The sequence below is a fragment of the Panthera pardus genome, unplaced genomic scaffold, assembly GCF_024362965.1.
Source record: "Panthera pardus isolate Hobbes unplaced genomic scaffold, ASM2436296v1 HiC_scaffold_24, whole genome shotgun sequence".
Taxonomy (NCBI): domain Eukaryota; kingdom Metazoa; phylum Chordata; class Mammalia; order Carnivora; family Felidae; genus Panthera; species Panthera pardus.
In genome coordinates this window covers 97,124,748-97,144,381 of record NW_026526810.1, presented here as the reverse complement: position 1 = coordinate 97,144,381, position 19,634 = coordinate 97,124,748, and the positions used below count along the sequence as shown (strand labels likewise).

The window sequence follows — 19,634 nt, the reverse complement described above, 5'->3', positions numbered from 1 at the left end:
TTTCTGGTGGTGTTCTCTGGTCCTTTCTAGTCTTTGTTGCTTTTGGTATGTATGTATTTTTTCATCTTTTCTCCCCTCAGAGAGTCCCCCTTAAAATTTCTTGCAGGGCTGGTTTAGTGGTCACAAACTCCTTTAATTTTTGTTTGTCTGGGAAAATTTTTATTTCTCCTTCTATTTTGAATGACGGCCTTGCTGGATAAAGAATTCTTGACTGCATATTTTTCTGATTCAGCACATTGAATATATCCTGCCACTCCTTTCTGGCCTGCCAAGTTTCTGTGGATAGGTCTGATGCAAACCTGATCTGTCTTCCCTTGTAGGTTAAGGACTTTTTTTCCCTTGCTACTTTCATGATTCTCTCCTTGCCTGAGTATTTTGTGAACTTGACTATGATATGCCTTGTTGATGGTCAGTTTTTGATGAATATAATGGGGGTCCTCTGCACTTCCTGGATTTTGATGTCTGTGTCTTTCCCCAGGTTAGGAAAGTTTTCTGCTATGATTTGCTCACATAACCCTTCTACCCCTATTTCTCTCTCTTCCTCTTCTGGGAACCCTATGATTCTGATGTTGTTCCTTTTTAGTGAGTCACTGATTTCTCTAATTCTTTTTAAAAAGAAAATTTTTTAACGTTTATTTATTATTGAGGGACAGAGAGTGAACAGGGGAGGGGCAGAGAGAGGGGGAGATACAGAATCAGAAGCAGGCTCCAGGCTCTGAGCTGTCAGCATAGAGCCCAGCACAGGGCTGGAACTCACAAACCACAAAATCATGACCTGAGCTGAAGTAGGACGCTTAACTGACTGAGCCACCCAGGTGCCCCTGGTTTCTCTAATTCTTAAATCGTGCTCTTTTGCCTTAATCTCCCTCTTTTTTTTCTGCTTCATTATTCTCCATAAGTTTGTCCTCTATATCACTGATTCTTTGTTCTGCCTCATCCATCCTTGCCACTGCTGCATCCATCCGTGATTGCAGCTCAGTTATAACATTTTTTATTTCCTCCTGACTAGCTTTTGCTTCTTTTTATCTTGCAGAAAGGGATTCTAATCTATTTTAGACTCCAGCTAGAATTCTTATTATCGTGATTCTAAATTCTGGTTCAGACACCTTGCTTGTATCTGTGTTGGTTAAGTCCCTGGCTGTCGTTTCTTCCTGCTCTTTCTTTTGGGGTGAATTCCTTCATTCCGTCATTTTGAAGGGAGAAAAGGAATTAATGAGGTAAAAAAATTGAAATTAAAAATTAGAATTAAAAAATATTGAAATTAAAAAATTAAAAACACACATACAAAAATCGAATAAATGATGTTAGATCCTAGGTGTGTTTTGGTCTGGATGTTGAAAGAGGCTTGAAAGATTAGAGAAAAAAGGGGAAAGGAAAAAAAGGAAATTGTTTGAAAATTTGGAAAAATGAATACACTGAAGTAGACTAAAATGAAAGATTAGAGAAAAAAGGGGAAAGGAAAAAAAGGAAATTGTTTGAAAATTTGGAAAAATGAATACACTGAAGTAGACTAAAATGAAATGATGGAAGTAAAATAGAATTTGAAAAAATTAACACAAAATTAAAAAATATAGTAGACAAAGGTTAAAGAAAAACATTTTTAACAAAAATTGAAAATAAAAATGAATTGTTTCTGTATTCAAGAAAAAGAGAAACGAAAAAGAGAAAAAAATTGAATAGATGGACCCATGAACAGACTGAAATACCACTGAAATTACTTCGTTTTCCCCTAGATGTCAAACTATGAAGCACTTTATAGTCCATAAACTAAGCAGGCAGAGAGTCTTGTGTTCTGAAGAGTGAGGTTGGCCTAGTCAGGCAGGAATTAGTGTAATTGCTCCGTTCTCCACTAGATGGCGCTGCTTAGCTTATTGGGGGGATTGTTGTGGCGCTTATAGGTGCGTGTGCGTATGCGCATGCGCGGAGTGGTGGAAATGGCGTCACCCAACTACTCAGCCTCTAGTATTGGAACTCTGTTCTGAACCGTGATCAGCAATCGCGCACCTGTCTTTTGTTCTCGGCTTTCGTCCACTCCCTGCTTTTACAAAGTCCGTAACCAAGCCCCAGGCAGCACCTCCCTCCTGAGTTTTGTTTCAGATGCGGCTGTTTTTCCCGACCCCTTACTTCTGAGGGACTGCGGCTTTGACCTGTTCCGCCCCTCTGTGGAAGGGTCTCACCGAGCAATGGCCTAGTGCTGGCCACACCCAGGAACGTTCGCAGGACCTTGCTGCTGCCGATGCCCAGAGACTGTGGCCGGGTGCCAGCCCGCCCCAGAAAAAGTTCGTGAGATAGTGTAGCAGCAGCGTTTCAGGGATTATGGAAAATCACAACACATCTGGCACCAGGCTTCAACCCCAACGACCTTGTTCCAGCACCAGAGAATGTGGTTGTTCTCCCGGGTCTACTGGGGCCTTGCCTTTGGGGCACCCACATGGCCTCTACCAGGTGTCCTCCCGGCAGGGGAACCACCTCTCCCCGTGTGGCCTGAAGAACCCCGGATCCCGCTCTGCTCCTGGGGATTCGACCTTCCCATCAGAGCACCGCCAGGTATTGAGTTGCGGAATTTCAGACTCTGAGCTCCCCCTGTTTATAGTCTTCATGGAATTTAAACCCTCTCCTTTCTCCTTTCTCCCTTTTTAGTTCAGCCCCTGCGGCTGTTTCCACTTTTCCACTTTCTCTCCAGCTGCTTTTGTGGGGAGGGTGCTTTTCCCGTATTTGCCCCTCTGTCTCCGTCCTCTCTCCTCACACAAAAGCGGCTTCCTGCCCTCCGTGGCTTCTCTCTCCCTCAGTTCACTTCTCCGTGCCGTGGACCTGCTGAATTCTGTGGCTCAGGTTGTGCAGATTGTTGTGTTAATCCTCAGATCAGTTTTCTAGGTGTGCAGGATGGTTTAGTGTGGGTCTGGCTGTATTTCATGGACGCGAGACACACAAAAAACTTCCATGCTGTTCCGCCATCTTGGCTCCTTCTGGAACCAAATTGCTTTCTGAAGCCCCCACTTCCTAATATCATCACACCAGGAGTAAGAGATTCAACATATGCATACTGGAGAGGAGGGGGAGACACAGAAACATTCAATCTATGCCAGGCAGATAACCTATCTCCCAGGGGCTCCAAGGTGAGAAGCCCAGAAAGAAGAAGACTACATATTGAATTACATCTGGAAATCATTGAATGAATACCTGTGGCCATATAAACACCTTGCTTCAATAGATAGTGTTCAACAGACAATCCAATTATGCAAAATGATTTGGAGTTAGCTTCTATCATTTACTGGAGAAATAGTTTGCAATTCTTTAGCAGGAAATTCAAATTTATTACCGAAATCTGAAATAATTTTATAGTTTACAAATACTTATGTTTGGTTCTGAAATACAACCAAAAGGAATAATTGTGTTGTGAAACTTATGTCATTAGAAAATCTGTCGTATTATAACAGCCGCATTTTAAAAGTTGAGAGTGTGCTATGTTCATACATTATTGGTTTCTAGATCCACAAGGCTTTTATGTATAGTTCTGGTACTTGACATTGCTAACATGATTTTTCTATCCCTAAAGAGACTTATCATTAAGGTTGCATTTATGCAGTGCAGCACTTTGTTCAATTAAGTATATTAAAGTACAATCTGTGTGGCATAGGATCTGTTCCTTGGCTAAAGAATTAGCAGAAGGGGGTTTCTTTGGGTCCATTCTTCATTTGCCTCAATAAAGAAAGTGTATTCTATCCAGAGACATTTCCTCAGAGGGCAGTAGAAAAATATGAAAAAAAAAACAAAAACAATGAAGAAGAAACAACAACTATGAAACTATAATTCTGGTGGGAATATTTGTGTGTGTGCTTCTCAAAGTGTGTGTGTGTGTGTGTGTGTGTGTGTGTGTGTGTGTGTAAGAGCAAAGTGACAATATTTTTATGATCTGAAGTGGGACACATCTGAGAGTGAAAGGAGATACTATTAATAATTACAATGGGACAATCGGCATAAACTGGTATTGTCCTGGGCAAACTGGGACCTAAGGCCATCCAGGAGGGAGTGTATCAGGCACCCCTTGCGTCACTCCAAATCCTAGCTTTTATTTCAGCCAGTGCAGCAGCCATCAGTTCTGCACAGGCTTCCACCAGTTGGCAAAGGTGCAACCCGACAGTACCTCATTTCTAGCATGCACCGCCTACCTCTATTTCTTCCCCAGTCTGCTCTGGTGTCATAGTATGGATCGCTGTGGGGCCATGTTCTGCCCTCACATGTGTACAACCTGGAAACACAGAGGCGCTAATCCTGTGGGCGTTAACCTATGGAGATGGAAGCTGATGGGTTGCTCAAATGCCTGGTTCTCAGATTCATTCATGAGGCCTCTCAGCATGTTTCTTAGGAAGGAGCACTGGGCTGTCCATTGTAGTGTGCCTTGAGAACCCATCCATGTGTTGTGTTTCTTCCTTCTCTGTTTCACTCCAGCCTGTATGCAAAATTTTGTCTCAGGCTTTGCTTTTAGGGAACCCAGGCTGCATGAGTTGGACTGAAATTCTGGAGTGTGATCCCTCACCCGCCACAGGTGATAAGGACCCCATTGTTGGTGGTAGGTGGGGTGGGGCTACCTGGTCAGCTGCATCTCAAGTACTAAGACTCTTAACCGTGGTGAGTTGGTATGGGGTGCAAGCAGAAGGCAAAGTATAAGGTTGTGTGGTAGCTGTGGTCCCTAAGCACTATGGGAACTATGGTAATTGTAAGGATTGAGTTGGCTGGTGTTTTTAGACTACCTTAGAAGCTTTGAAAAAAGAAAATGAAGAAAATGATTGGGTCAGGTCAGTCACATGTCAACACAAGGAATCTTCTGAAAGCCAGAAAGTGGCTTTCACTTATGGAAGTGTTTTAGGAGACTCATCTGCATATTGCGCTGAAATTCTTATCTTCAAGGTCACCCTCCAAGCAAGCAACTAGACCAGCCAGGATGCTGGCCAAAGGTGGGAGGAATCTAGATGGGAGATGGAGAAGGAAGATGTAACAGCAGCAACCTTTTTTGCAGAGATTATGGCTGGCTGCCAGCTTGAAGGGGACTATGACAGAGTGAATATAAAGGGGCGCAAATAAGTATGAGAAATGGCTTGTGTCCGCCACCTTCTGTGCCATACTCTAAGTCTTCCTGCTCATGCCTTTGTGGTTGCTGGGCCTTTGCACAGTGCAGCTTGACAAGGATGAGCCTTATGCTTGGCCCTCTCATTTATCTGATGCTGGAGTGTTCTGGCACCACACCCTGGGAACCAGATCCATGCTGTCATGTGCAACTCACATGTATGAGGAAATTGACATCTGTAAGGCCATCTTTGGCCAGTAAGCATGAGAGTTGATGGATAACTGCTTTCCTTTTTTGGGGTTACAATTTTCAGGGCTCCTTGGAGATCTGGTAGGAGAGGCAGCTAGTCACCTGTAACAGTGGCCAACCTGTTTAATGTATCCTTGATAATCCTGTCCCTCCTCTACTTTTCACTCCTCTGCCCTACACTCCTATTCCTTGAGATCACATTTTCAAACGAACTGCTTCATTTAAGACTTTGTCTCAGGTTCTGTTTGGGGGAGAGCCCAGATGAAGACAGCAAGAGAAAGTCGGCAAGTTGTAGGTACAAAGCAGAGGAAGAAACTGATCTGCTATTAAACTGCAGGAGTATTTCAGGACATCAGAGCCCATTTAGTACTATGATATCTCTAATAATGAAGATGACACATTTAGGCCACATGCTTCCTTGTTAGAAACTCTGTAACCAGAGGATATAGCAATTTTAGAGCTGAAAGTATCCTTGGATCTCATTTTTAGCTCAACTCCTTTATTTTAAAGAAAAGGAAGTTTGGGCTGTGGATATATTCCAGGACATGTGATAAAGGGGATTTTACAGTATGTCCAACCATCCAGTACTAACCAAAATAATGATGAATATTCCCCAAATTGTAAAATTATATACCTGAGTCTTGAAGACAAAGCAAAATGGAAACAGGGTTAGAATAAGGTTAGTTGAAGGCTGACTATGTTCAAAAGGTACAGAGGGTGGGAGTATTTCAGAGAGAGAGAGGAAGAAAAAACCTTTCCAGCAGATGGATTTCTCGTGGGATTTGTTACGTTTTTGGCCACAAAAGAAAGGAACATAGGCACTCTGCACACCAAGAATGTGACGTATTTAGCCACGTGAGGTGGGCACTATTATATCCATTTTATAGAGCAGGAGGTGGAGGCTCAGAGAGGTTAGGTGACTTTCTAAAATGTGTTGTAACTCAAGTACTTTTGATCACATTCTTTCTATTCCCCCAGTATCATATTTTCTCTGCCAAAGAGAAGCCCCGGTTTCCTCTATCCTCAGTAGTTTTAGAGTTTATAGGTAGCCTTGCTAGGGCTATATGCATGAGTCCATCAAAGGTAGAAAGAGATCACTGATCATTCCTTCTAGTCCCTCACCACATAGCTCTTAGGAGGGGAATGACTCAGTTTTAGCATCAAGGTCAATTTAACATGCCTAGTTTCTACCTTTTCCTTCCCACTCCCATCTAAAAGGTTCTACCAGATGGCTGGTGATAACTTGAAACTAATTTCATTGAAACGAAGAAGACAGTTTCTACCTAAAGTAGCACGGAACACAAATTTTAGTTGTAGGAATCAAAGTCAACGAGAGTATTTTTGCAAATCAATGACAAAAGTTTTAATAACATTCTTGGTGCTTTTGATAACAGATTCATTCGTCTATTTGATACAGTTTTATTTTTTTAGTGCCCAGAGCTGTTCACTATGGTAGAAAGTAGCTGCACATGGCTACTGAAATTTAAATAGATTATAATAAAAATTAAAATTCAGTTTCTCAGTCATACTAGCCTTACTCAAATGCTAAGTAGCCACCCGTGTCCAGTGGCTACCATATTGGATAGAGTGGGTATAGAACATTTCCATCATCACAGAAAGTTCTGCTGGATAGTTCTAGCCATGCTGGGCACACTGGTAAATTCTGGGGATGCAGCAGATAAGGTAGATATGGTCCCTATTTCATGAGCTCACATTTTAGCGGGGAGAGAGAGACAAAAAATATGCAACTGAAATGATAATAGAAGGTAACTGATATTCTAAAGGAAATGCATGATGTGTCAGGATAAAGAATATTAGGAGGCCCTTGTTTTGTATAGTGAGGTCACCTAAGAGAGGTGAAGAAGCCCCTGGGAAGGGCATTCAAGGCAGAGAGAACAACAGGTGCAAATGTCTTAAGAACTTACGTTTCAGGGAAGGGGAATAAAGGGCTTTGAAATATCTGGTGGAGAAAATTGGCCATCAAATGGTATCATACAAGCAGGTTCGTGAGAGAACAGCTTTAGAACAGTATTTAGAGAATATCTAGAACAATATTTGAGAACAATAGTTCTTAAACTAGTGTGCATTGAAATCATCTGGAAGGCTTCTTAGACCAGAGATGACTGAGTCTTACCCTCTGACTTTCTCATCTAGTAGGTCGGGTTGGGACCTGAGAACCTGCATTTCTAACAAGTTCCCAGGAGGTGCTGATGCTGCTGGTCTGAGAGCCACACTTTGAGAACCACTGATTTAGTAGATGGGTTCTCAAATTTAATAGGAATGAAATCCTGGGCAGAGGACATAGCTGGCTGGATTCCACAGCTAGTTAGTGGAAGAGACAGGCCCTAGCAAGTTCTCTGGGCTGAATCCTGGGCTCTTTGCTTTCTACCAGTCTCCCTGCTGTTTTGCACCTTCAGATGCTTCCCAGTTCACTCTCTCTGCTTACAGTGAAATCATGCACATCTTTCTCCAGACTTCTGATCTGCACAGTGCAGGAAAGTGGCTTCCACTTGCACCCTAGAGGTGGCCATCTACCTTGATGTGCAACATAGTGACTACTGACCTGGCAGCTGCTCCCAGAATTTTTCTTAGGGAGGGAGCTTTGTTAAAAGCTTTAAAAAAAGTCTCTGTGCTGAAGAGGGTGCAGGAGCCAAAGCAAGAAAGAAGCCAATTAAACCACTAACTTTTTTTTAAAATTTATTTATTTATTTTGATAGAGAGCAAGCGGGGGAGGGGGGGAGAGAGAGAGGGAGAGAGACAGAATTCCAAGCAGTCGCCACACTGCCAGCGTGAAGCCCGACGTGGGGCTCGAACTCACGAACTGTGAGGTCATGACCTGAGCTGACACCAAGAGTCCGATGCTCAACCAACTGAGCCACTGTGGCGCCCCTAACTTTGCTTTTTATTCTTAAAAAGAGGAGAAAAGGCAGAGAAGGGGAAGAGAGAAGAGGGAAAGTTGGGTTCTGTGTGGGGGGAAACAACCAGTGACAAATCCAGGGTGCTACAGTGTATGAAGTTCCTTTAAAGATAAGGATGTTCAGTGTTTGATTGAAGTTGTTGGCATTGCTTCCTTGAAAAGTCCATTAAATATACACAGGCCCTGCGGAAAGTGTTTGTGAAATCAAGCACAGGACTACGTTACACATTTGGGCTAATGTGACCCAAACACTAGCTGGAGTATGGGTGGAGAGTGGAGGCAGAAGGTGAGATGTTTCAGCCGAAGCAGCGGTTCAAAGATAGGGGGAGTAGCCGAACCCACCAAGGCCCTTTGGACTTCCCCGGGGGGGGGGGGGGAAGGGGAGGACAGCAGAGGGGCCAGCAGTGTGCAGTAGCCTTACCTACATCCCACAGGGTGATGGGTTTGGCAGCCTGCTGGTGCCGTGAGAGAATGGGCGTGGCCTGGCTGAGAGAAACGCTTCCCCTGCTGTGCTCTGGATACATCATCCTCATCCTCGCTGTGGCCCTGGCCATTCTGGGGAAGGGGGGCGGGGGTGACTTTGACAGTCTGGGGAGGAAGTGGGTTCCGGGACATGGCCCTGACTATGAACCATGTTTGCCTAAGGGGCAGTGACTGGGAAAGGACCGTGGATTTGAAATCAGGAACGGGACTCTCTTCCCTGCCATTGGTGGCCTTATCTGGTGCTTTAGGCAAAGGAGATAGTGGTTTAAAATGTGAATTCTGGAGTCAGCTGCCAAGCTTCCTAATCCCTGCTTTACCATATTTAGTTGTGCTAACTTGAGCAAGAAATTCAGTTTCTGCCTCAGCCAGGGTCCTGGCAGGAAAGAGATAGCACACTCAAGGAATTTAAGCGAAGGGTTTAACAAGGATTGTTTTCAGAGGTGTAGGAAGGTCAGGGTAACCAGCGAGGGACGGTAGGACCCCCAAGGACTAGCTGCAGAGGAAACCATTGTCACCTTTCTCCCTGAAGGGACAAGAGGAAGGAACAGAGTTACCTGCACCCTGGGAAGGGCTGTAGTGTTGTGGGGCCCCCTGGGCCGGAACTGTGGCCCTGGAAGAGGAAAGCAGCCACCGCCAGAATTGGCCCCACACGGAGGAGGAGGGGGGTGAAATGCCTACACTTTTCTTCAAGCCACTTCCTCCCATTGGCCCAACTCATCCGGACCACAGGGCAAAGAGGCCCTATTGATACAAGTCACAGAGGCCAGTCTCCCAGGGACACAAAGCAGTGCAGGGAAGGGAACAGAACAGATACGGAGAGTCAAACTCAATGTTACCAGCCCAGCTTCAACGAGCCTTCGTGTTCTCATCTGTAGAATGAGGATGCTGATAGTAATGGCAGGTACCTCACAGGGTCATGGTAAATTTTAAATGAGATGGCACATGTGAGTTTGGAGCTCCCTTGTCTGGCCTGTGGGACATGCTCGGTGTTGTTAGCTATTATTATGACATTAAAGGTAGCCACTGGGCTGCAGGGAGAGACGCTTCTTTTGTGGGCTGTAATCCTGATTCCCTGAGGCTCTACCCTCTTGGTCCTTGCTGCAGAATAACCCAGGAGGGATCATACTCAGCGGCCCATAGATGCCTAGTCACGGCTGGTGAGTAACACGCTGAATCAGAGGGTTGGCAGTAGCCTTCCTCACACTTTTTTTTTAGCCTTGTTGATATTTAATATGTCAAGCTAGATGAGGCTTAGCCTGTCTGATGGAGGTGACCAGTTTTATTTATAGACTCAAATTATGTGGGGGTGAGCAGTCCCAGGGGTGGGGATAGATAATCACTTTCCTTCCCCAAGAAATAACAAATTGGTGTGTTCATGGAGATTCTGGGACTGGCCTAACCCATGACACAAGCAGCTATGGCTTTGAGTTGCCCAGCACAAATGTTCTCACATTTCTTTTGTGTTGAAAAGGGACTCTCCCCCCTCCCTCACTGTCCCCAGGCTGAGCCCAGAAGCTGACCTGGCTAAGCATAATACCTCTCTCTTTCAGACCTGAATTAATCCAAGGGTTCAGAGATGACAGTTTCTTCTTTAAAGAAAGGAGACGTACAAAAATCAGCTCTCAGTCTCTTCCAGATCTAGAGTTTCTGGAGGTTAGAACAAACAGCTAAAAAAGAAAACCTTAGTTTAAACAATCCAGTGATCAACCACAGGTATTTTACTCAAGGCGATATAAGCATATGGCTGACGAGTCGACAGACCTCGTGCCCAATCCTGAATGTGACCTGGGCAAGTTTCTTCATCCAAGCACCTCCTTCCTTATCTGTGAAGTGAGGATAATTGTTGTACCTTTTCCCCTACAGAGCTCAGCAGCTGGTAGTAGTGTAGGAGTTGGAGTAGATGGAGAATGGAGGGCATGGTGTCCTAGGGGGAGGACTAAACAAGATCATGTATGAGATTGCTTGGTACCTGGTACACCTATCATTTCTTATCTCTATTTAAAAAATTTTTTTAATGTGTATTTATTTTTGGGAGACAGATGGACAGAGTGCAGGCAGGGGTGGGGCAGAGAGGGGGAGACACAGAATCCGAAGCAGGCTCCAGGCTCCGAGCTGTCAGCACAGAGCCCCACGTGGGGCTCGAACCCACGAAGCATGGGATTATGACCTGGGCTGAAGTTGGACACTTAACCGACTGAGCCACCCAGGCACCCCTCTTATCTACATTTTGAAAGAACCTAAAAACACAGATATCTGTGGAAGGACACAGAGGCTTTCCCAGCCCACAAAGTTCCATGTGGGTTTCCATGGAAAAGGTCACAGAAATTTCAACTATTCATGTCACCCTCAAATAAAGTCAAGGCCAGCATTCGGAGAGTGACTGCAGTTTGACCAAAGATGTAGCATGAATCAAGAATTACACTTGTCAAGCTCAGTGGGAGAAGGTTTCAGCCAGAGAAGGTTTTAAGAGATTAAATGTTTCTCCCAACATAAGACTGAATAATGGCTCTGCCCGATCCTACAAGGAAATAGAGCCACGAGGGTTCAGTCCTTGCCTTCTGGTGGGAGAGCCTCAAGAGAGACAAGGAGACGCTGGTCTGGCTCTGGCAAGCAGCGCTGACATGGGACCTGCCTCTAGTCACACACTGGGAGGCTGTGGTGGTGTCACTATCACACGGCCAGAATGTGTCCCTGAGACCCAGTCCTGCTTTGTTCTGGCTCTCGCTTGCATGGGAAAGATGCTGTGCCCATGGCTGAGCCATGGCCCAGGAGGAGCCAGGAGCATCTGCTATAGGGCCCGTCTTTGCTGCATAAGTGGAATTCTTTTCTTTTTGAAGTGCCTAGTGTTTGAGAGTGCTTCATTCCGTTGAATTATTCTCCACTTTATAGCTGCTGTAATAGGAGAAAAGGAAATAGAGAAAGCCAGCTTCTCCATCCTGGCACACCTATACTCTGAATATTTCATTTTTTCTGTTCCCTTCTGGTCCTCGTTGTATGACTACATGGCTTTTAGACAGCTGAAACCATAACAGAAACTCTGTTTTGAATTTTTACTTCATTAAGCTCTGGAAACAATGCTTGTGGACTTTGTGTTCTCCGTGTTAAAAAACATTCACAAGCCTATCACTTGTGAATCCCTGCCCACCCCTCCTCCCACATGCACTTGCCTTAGTTATGAAGAAATTTCAAAAGAAACCCATATAGGGGCGCCCGGGTGGCTCAGTGGGTTAAGTGTCCGACTCTTGATTTTGGCTCAGGTCATGATCTCACGGTTTGTGGGATTGAGCCCTATGTTGGGCTCCATGCTGACAGTGTGGAGCCTGCTTGGGATTCTCTCTCTCCCTCTCCCTCTGCTGCTTGCCGCCTCTCAAAAAAAAAAAAAAAGAATAAAGCCCAATAAAGTGGACAAAGTGTGTACCCCAAGGAGATGACCCCTAAATTGCCCCCACTGGCTCATGAAAAGCTTGCTTCCCCACAGAGATGGTTATAAATCTCAAAGCTTAGAGTGACTGGTTTTTGGGAGAATAAACATATGTCCAGTTTGTCTGAGACAGTCCCAGGTTATGCCTGTTGTCTTGGCATGCTAATAATAGTGCCCCTTCATTCTCAAAAACGTAAATGATATGGCCACCCTAGTTTTTGAGGACCCCAATACGATTGTAGGACATCTAAGATTGAGAGTACTGTCGGGGCACCTGGATGGCTCAGTCGGTTAAGCGTGAAACTTTGGCTGAGGTCGTGATCTCATAGCTTGTGAGTTCAAGCCCCACGTCGGGCTCTGTGCTGACAGCTCAGAGCCTGGAGCCTGCTTCGGATTCTGTGTCTCCCTCTCTCTCTGCCCCTCCCCACTCATACTCTGTCTCTCTCTCTCTCTCAAAAATAAAAAAAATTCAAAAAAATAAAGAAGGGAAAGCTAATCAATATGTACTCATCACTTACTATATCCAGATAGTTAAAAAGAGAGAGAGAGAGAGAGAGAGAGAGAGAGTGAGTATTGTCACATTTGCTGGGAACACAAATCTGGGGGAGAAATACCTGTGAGTCTAAAGTTCAGAGGCAGAGTGGCAAAGAGGCAGGAGCCACCGGGATGCCAAGGCAGGAAGACGGGTGGCCCTCCCCTCCTGCCCATGAGAACAGGGCCTGAGCAGCAAGAACCTCTGGTGTTCAGGTGGCAGAGTCACAGCAGTGTGGGAAACTGAGTTGTTGAGTAGGGCCAGCTGCAGTGGGAATGAGGGTTGGGACCCACCTATTTCCCATAAATGGAGAGAGAAGTGAGGCCAGTTGAATTAGGGTCCCAAAAAGACTTGATGGGGCAAGAGCCACACCCTTCTGGGGTGGCATCCAATGCTTTGACGTTTTTAGTAGCCAGTGGTTCCTCCAGAAACAAGGTTATTGTTCCAGTAAGAAAGCAGGCTACCTCTTCTGGGTCCTAGCATCATGTTCCTCCTACGACAAACCATTCTCTCCCTATCTGGATAGCCCCACCTGCCCTTTTCTTCTTTCTGCTCACATCCCTGCCCTTCGATCCCACTGGCTTTTCTGAATCAGAGGCAACGTGGAACAATCCTTGCCCCAAACAAGAATGCTGGTTCATCAGGGAAGTTGGGAAGCTGAGCAGCTGCGGACACAGCTGGTGCTGGGAAGCCCTTTCAGCAGTGTCCAGCTCTGTTTTTGCTGAGTCGTACTTTTCAGGAGGCATCACCTATAATTTTTCAGCCACACAAAGTCATCAGAACAACACTTCACTGCTGTTGGCTGGAGTGGGGCTCTGGACGCCATTTTGTCAGCACAGCAAGTTTCTACTGCCCTGCTTCCTACGACTCAGCATTCCCAAAGCTCACTCCATCTCCCCTACCCACACTTTAAAAACCTACCCTTGAAAATATGTCCCCAAGAAGTAGCAAGTGCCTCTTTTGACCATGTCTGCTGACATGGTTTTTAATTTGGAAAAGAGGGCGAGGAGCCGTGTGGAAGCATCACTCCCTGGGATGTCACCCTCTCCTTGGAAGAGCCCTAATTAAGGACTCAGAATGATTGACAGGTGTGGAAGCCCACAAAAAGCACACTTGACATGCAGCAGAAGTCAATGTCTGAGTTGACAAAAAAAAAAAAAAAAAAAGGCAACTAGAGACCTTGAAAAACCTTTGCAGGTAATACTATAATTTTGTTCCTTGGTTATAATTTATAAAAAGTCGCTGAAATGGCTCACAAAGGAACCCAGTATGGACATGCTTTGACTTTCTTAAGTGGGCTGTAATATAACTTAGTAGCAAGTTTATTATTTCAAATTTAATTTTTTTTAAACCACGCAGTCTTGCTGAAGTTCAGTCTTTGAATGTATTCATTTGGGGTTAGAAATGTGTGAACAGGAAAGTTTGATTTACTGCTGTCAATAACAAAAGCATGATACGAAGGCATCCCCATAAGAGATGAAAGGATGGACACAGTAAATTAACACATGCAACATTCCTCCAGTGCTCTGTGTTTGTTCATGCTATACTCTATCCGACCCATCATTTTAGGGTAGGAATGAGGTCACGTCTCTTTTAATATTCAGTTCACATGACTATGCAACCCGATCTCCCAGCACGAGAACTGCCTTCTTCCCAGCCTGGCTACTAATGAGCCTCAGTCGTCCGGAGCCTCAGTTTCCTCATCTCTGAAACGGGGATAATAACAATGGCCTCCACCTCGTTAAGTTGTTGTTCTGATTAGGTGAGAAAACACATTTGAAACGCTTAGCACTTAGTCACTGCTGCATGGGAAGCAATAATGTTATAATCTTTTTTAAGCACAGTGGCTGGGTTCTGGTTACATGTGCTCAGAGGACAGAAGATGAGAAACTCAGCTCAGCTCCCCAAGGAGAGGGGATGCTTTAGCTGTTGTTACTTTTGCTACCACAATGTGTCGCTGGCCGTCCCAAGGGCTAGTGCAGTTCTTCCTGGCATGTCTTTCAGAAGGAAGTTCAAGGGGTTCAGCAACAGAATTCCAGGTGTAGAAAACAGAGGAGAGCCCCTCTCTCCCTTGATATATTCAGTCATGGTTGTTCCATGACACTCTGAGCCTGTGATGCAAATGCTACAGGTCTTTCACAGCACTGTCTGTGATGATGGAAGATTTTTATACCTGTGTGATTCAATATGATAGCCGCTACATATAGGTGCTTACTGAGCAATTGATTACTTCTTTTATCCCCTCAGCTTTATTGAGATAACATTGTGTAACACTGTGTAAGTTTAAGGTATGAAATGTGATGATTTGATAATTGTATATATTGCAAAGTGATAACTACCATAAAGTTTGTTAACATATCCATCATCTCACAGTATTATAAATTTTTTTGTGGTAAGAACATTTAAGACCCACTGTTTAGCAACTTTCAAGTATGTTAACTGTAGTCATCATTCTGTATATTAGATCCCTAGAACTTATTCATCGTATAACTGAAAGTTTATAGTACTTTTGACAAATATCTCCCTATTTCCACCCCCTCCAGCCCCTGGTAACCACCATCTTACTCTCTGTTTCTGTGATTTTGGCTTTTTTTTAGATACCACAGACAACTGAGTTCATATTTCCCTTTCTCTGTCTGACTTCTCACTTAGCATAATGCCCTCAGGATTCATCCATATTGTTGGATGAGGCAGAATTTCCTTCTTTTCTGTGGCTGAATAATATTCCCAACATTTAATTTTCTTTATCCATTCTTCCATCTATGGACACTTAAATTGTTTCCATATCTTGTCTGTTGTGAATAATGCTGTAACGAGCATGGGGCCATGCTTAGCCCTTCAAGATAGTGATGTCATTTCCTTCCTATATATACCCAGAGGTGGGATTGCTGGATCATAGGGTAGTTCTATTTTTAATTTTTTGAGGGCCCTCCATACTTTTTTTCCATTATGGCTTCATCAATTTACATTCCTACCAACAGTGTACAAGGGTCATACTTATAATGCATAATTGGAATAGATATTATTAATAGTTGGCAGGACTTTCACATTGAGTCCCTGACCTGTGGATTAAGAGCCAGAATAGTAGGAAGAGTTATATGGGTGCTCTGATACTATTCCTATACCTCGCCAAGGTAATAAGCCAGAGGAATATGCCTGATATCAAATCTTATTCCAGTAAGCTGGAGGAATTTTCTGCTTCTTGGAAAGTGAAATTTCTGGACTCCGTCATCAGGTTTTAAGGCCCCACAAACTCCCAAGTGCCTTGGTATCAGTATTTATTTCTATAAAAAAAAGGCTGTTGGCGTGAAAAGCTTGTGCACACTTTCATGTAACTCAGGTACGCCAATCTGATAGGACGCCCAAAGCTGATTCTAATACACTACTGGGATGGCTTTTTTGAAGCTCTGACATCAGGCTAGCCCCAGCTTTTGATGACTAGTGGAGAGGAGGCTACTTGCTCCTGCTAGGTCAGCTTGCAGCAAATCTCTCTGGGACTCTGGGGATTGTAAGAAAAGTGGTCACTGTCATAAAATGGTCGCTTTGATCAAGTCTTTATGTCATATGATCATTCCTGTGATTCATGTAGGGGCGGACACCTGGGGGCTTTAAAGTGACATTATTATTTTTATTAGGTAACACATTGAAATGAAACTTACTGGGGCGCCTGGGTGGCTCAGTCGGTTGGGCGGCCAACTTCGGCTCAGGTCATGATCTCGCTGTCCGTGAGTTCGAGCCCCGCGTCGGGCTCTGTGCTGACTGCTCAGAGCCTGGAGCCTGTTTCAGATTCTGTGTCTCCCTCTCTCTGACCCTCTCCCGTTCATGCTCTGTCTCTCTCTGTCTCAAAAATAAACAAACGTTAAAAAAAATTAAAAAAAAAAGAAATGAAACTTACTTACTTGGAGAATCCTGAATGAATTAAGCCTGGTGATTTGCATATAAAGCGGTTGTAAACCACATTTCTTCCTTCCTTTGCTTTCCAGTGTAGTCCTAAAAAAATCAGCCTTTGAGGAGTTAATTTTTGACGCCTCGCCAAGGTTGGGAAGTGTTTTCATATGGCCCATCAAGCATGATGATGATGACAAATACTAACAGGGAACTTACTGTGTGCCAGCCAGGTGCTCTTCTAAGTGCTTCCCATATATACAATCTGTTCAGTCTTTGCAACCTGGTGAAGAAGGTATGTCATTCTCATCCTCTCTTTACAGAGGATGCCTTCTCCGTCATTTCTTGAAGCTACTGCCCGTTGGTGAAAGGAAAGGATTGATGGAGGCCAGTCTCCACCTCAGCCACCCCGAGAAGTCCCTTTATAGCCCATCCGGAAGCCAAGTCCTCCGAGTCCCCCAAACCATTTGATCAGATGTTTGTTTCCATTTCTCATTTACCTTTCCCTTGGATCTAAGTGAGCAGTAAATATTTAAGCAGTGTCTAGCAACCTGTCCGTAGGAGGTTAAGAGGGCCACCAAGTAATTAGTACTCCAGAGAGGTAGAGTCTAATTCACCTCACTTTGCATGTGAGCTGGCCTCAGTGACCTTTTCATAGGGAGAAGTATTGCTCTGAGATTTCTGAGGATAGATCACAAGAAGGCTTGCAGCTTCCGCCTGGAGTTCTGGGGAACCCCAAGCTTCCACGTAAGAAATTTGCCTACCCCATAGCTGCCGTGCTCGAGAGGTCATGGTAGGGGCTCACCTGAGACTGTCAGCTCAGCTGAGCCCAACTTTCCAGCCAATGCCACCAAGGGAACCAGACATGTGAGTGAAGTTGTCATGGGTCTCTAGACGAGCCCACCTGCTAGCTGGCTACTACCAAGTGACCTCCACTGAAACCATATGGAAAGGCAGAACTTCTGACTCATGAAATTTAACAGAACGATTGACGTTGTATGCCACTAACTTTTGGGGGTAGTTGTCACACAGCATTGGACAATCAAAGCACTCTCCAGTTTTGAAGAGTGGTGGTGTTGGTAGTGGGGGATGGCGAGGGAGAGGATGTGGTGGGGCAGTGTGGGTTTTGGGGAGTGTGTATGCACATATGTTAGAGAATGGCTATTATCTTTGTAACTGTGTTCGCCAGTGAGCGTGTGACAAATAAGAGGGGAGAACGCTGATAACTTTCAGTTCCAGGCATGAGTCTGACTTGAGGCTTGCTTGAATTTCCTTTCTTGGGGCCATGCAATACCCTGTTCCCCTTTTCTGCTTCAGGTGGTTTGAAGCGGGCTCCTGTTATATGCCATCCGAAGAGCTTGAATTAAGACTCTATAAGGTCCCTCTTGGCCCCCATGTCCTATGCCTCGGAGGGTTGTGATTAGACCATGACATTGATTCCACAGGAAACAGCATCGGCTTTCGGCTCCTGAAGAGAAGTCCCCAGCAGGGAAAAAGAACCACAGGATGCTGCCCCTCTTTCCTTCATCTTTGCCTAGAAAATCGCTATAGAAGCTAAGGTGTGTAGACCCAATTGAAATGGTGATTTGTAGTTGAAATTCATAATTATTCCTGGACACAATGAAACCTAGTGATTACAAGCAGCCTCCTGGGTTCTCTGGCTGCCCGCAAGTTATGTGTTTCATATCCTGCAGGGCAGCACTTACATAAAGACTAATTATTCCCATATAATCATCCACAGAAAACTTCCTGGCAAGTAGCTGGAAAGGAAAATATCACGACCATACAACAGGTAATGTGAGAAGAGCAGAGCATAATCTCTGGGAGCAAAAAGGAGCCTGACCTCTCCCCCAGCTCAGAGCTAGATGGGGGAGCTGGACAGTCTAGGGACAATAATACACCATTGGCATGGAGCTTAGGAAATGGCTCATCTAACTATTTTGTGCCTCATTTTACTGATCTGTAGCGTCAGTTTAAAAATGGTACCCATCTCATAGTGTGGTTGTAAGGATTAGATGACCTAGTTGTGCAAAGCATTAAGGTCAGCATCCAGCATGTAGTAAAGGAACTAAAAGTTAGTCCTCCTCCTCCTCATCATGTCCCATGTCCCTGTCAAAGGCTGACGGACATGATTTTGTTTGCTGTGCTGGGCAGGGAGTGATTGGGCTTCTGCACGCCCCGGGCATCCTGAGGTCTGAGGGGATGATGGATGCTGGGAATGTGGCATTCTGCAAACACCTTGCTCGGACTCTGCTGCTTGGGGCCATGACGGTGGCTCTGCTGCTCCAGGAGAAGGGAGGGAAGTGAGACTGCTAGGTTGAGGGCAGAATCCTGGGTTGGGATCCCGGCTCTGCCGGTAGTGAGCCAAGCATCTCGGAACCAATCACTCCAGCCCTTTGGGCCTCTGTTCCCTTGCTATAAAATGAGAAGATGCTAAGCCTCCTTCCAAATTCCGTACAGTGCATTGAGATGCTCCTTTCTGGTTTTCCCTGTTTCTAAAGCTACTTACTATTTAATTATGGCTTGGATCTGTTTACTTCTATCCAACCCTGCTGCCACATGCTTGTCCAGGCCATCATCATCTCCTACCTGGACTGCTGCTCTAGCCTCCTAACTGAGCCCCTGCTCCTGCTCCCTTCCCAACTCTTTCCAGATAGCCCCCAGAGCACTCTGCTTAAAAATGTCACTCTCTAGCTGGGGTGCCTGTGTGGCTCAGTCAGTTAAGCATCTGACTTTGGCTCAGGTCATGATATCACGGTTTGTGAGTCTGAGCCCCGCATTGGGCTCTGTGCTGACAGCTCAGGGTCTGGAGCCTGCTTCAGATTCTGTGTCTCCCTCTCTCTCTGCCTCTCCCCCAACTTGCACTCTGTCTCTATCTCTCTCAAAAATAAACATTAAAAAAATTTTTTTAAATGTCTCTCTGTAGCTTAAAACCATCAGTGTATCTTGTTATATATTTCAAATAAAATAAAATAACATTTAAGAATAAACCACAAATGGGGGTGCCTGGGTGGCTCAGTCGGTTAAGCGTCCGACTTCGGCTCAGGTCATGATCTCCGTGGGTTCAAGCCCCGCGTTGGGC

At 45.0% G+C, this 19,634-nt stretch overlaps 1 protein-coding gene across 2 annotated transcripts in view; it reads left to right on the top strand.

Moving 5' to 3' along the window:
• Window positions 1-1,450: 1,450 nt before the first annotated feature.
• The window catches only part of SLC35F4 (solute carrier family 35 member F4), a 349,855-nt gene continuing 331,671 nt past the window's right edge, over window positions 1,451-19,634 (top strand). For both annotated transcript variants that reach the window (XM_053889456.1, XM_053889455.1), the window contains exon 1: window positions 1,451-2,547. In XM_053889456.1, coding sequence (XP_053745431.1) covers window positions 2,382-2,547 — 166 coding nt within the window. In that variant the 5' untranslated portion in view covers window positions 1,451-2,381. The remainder of the gene's footprint in view (window positions 2,548-19,634) is intronic.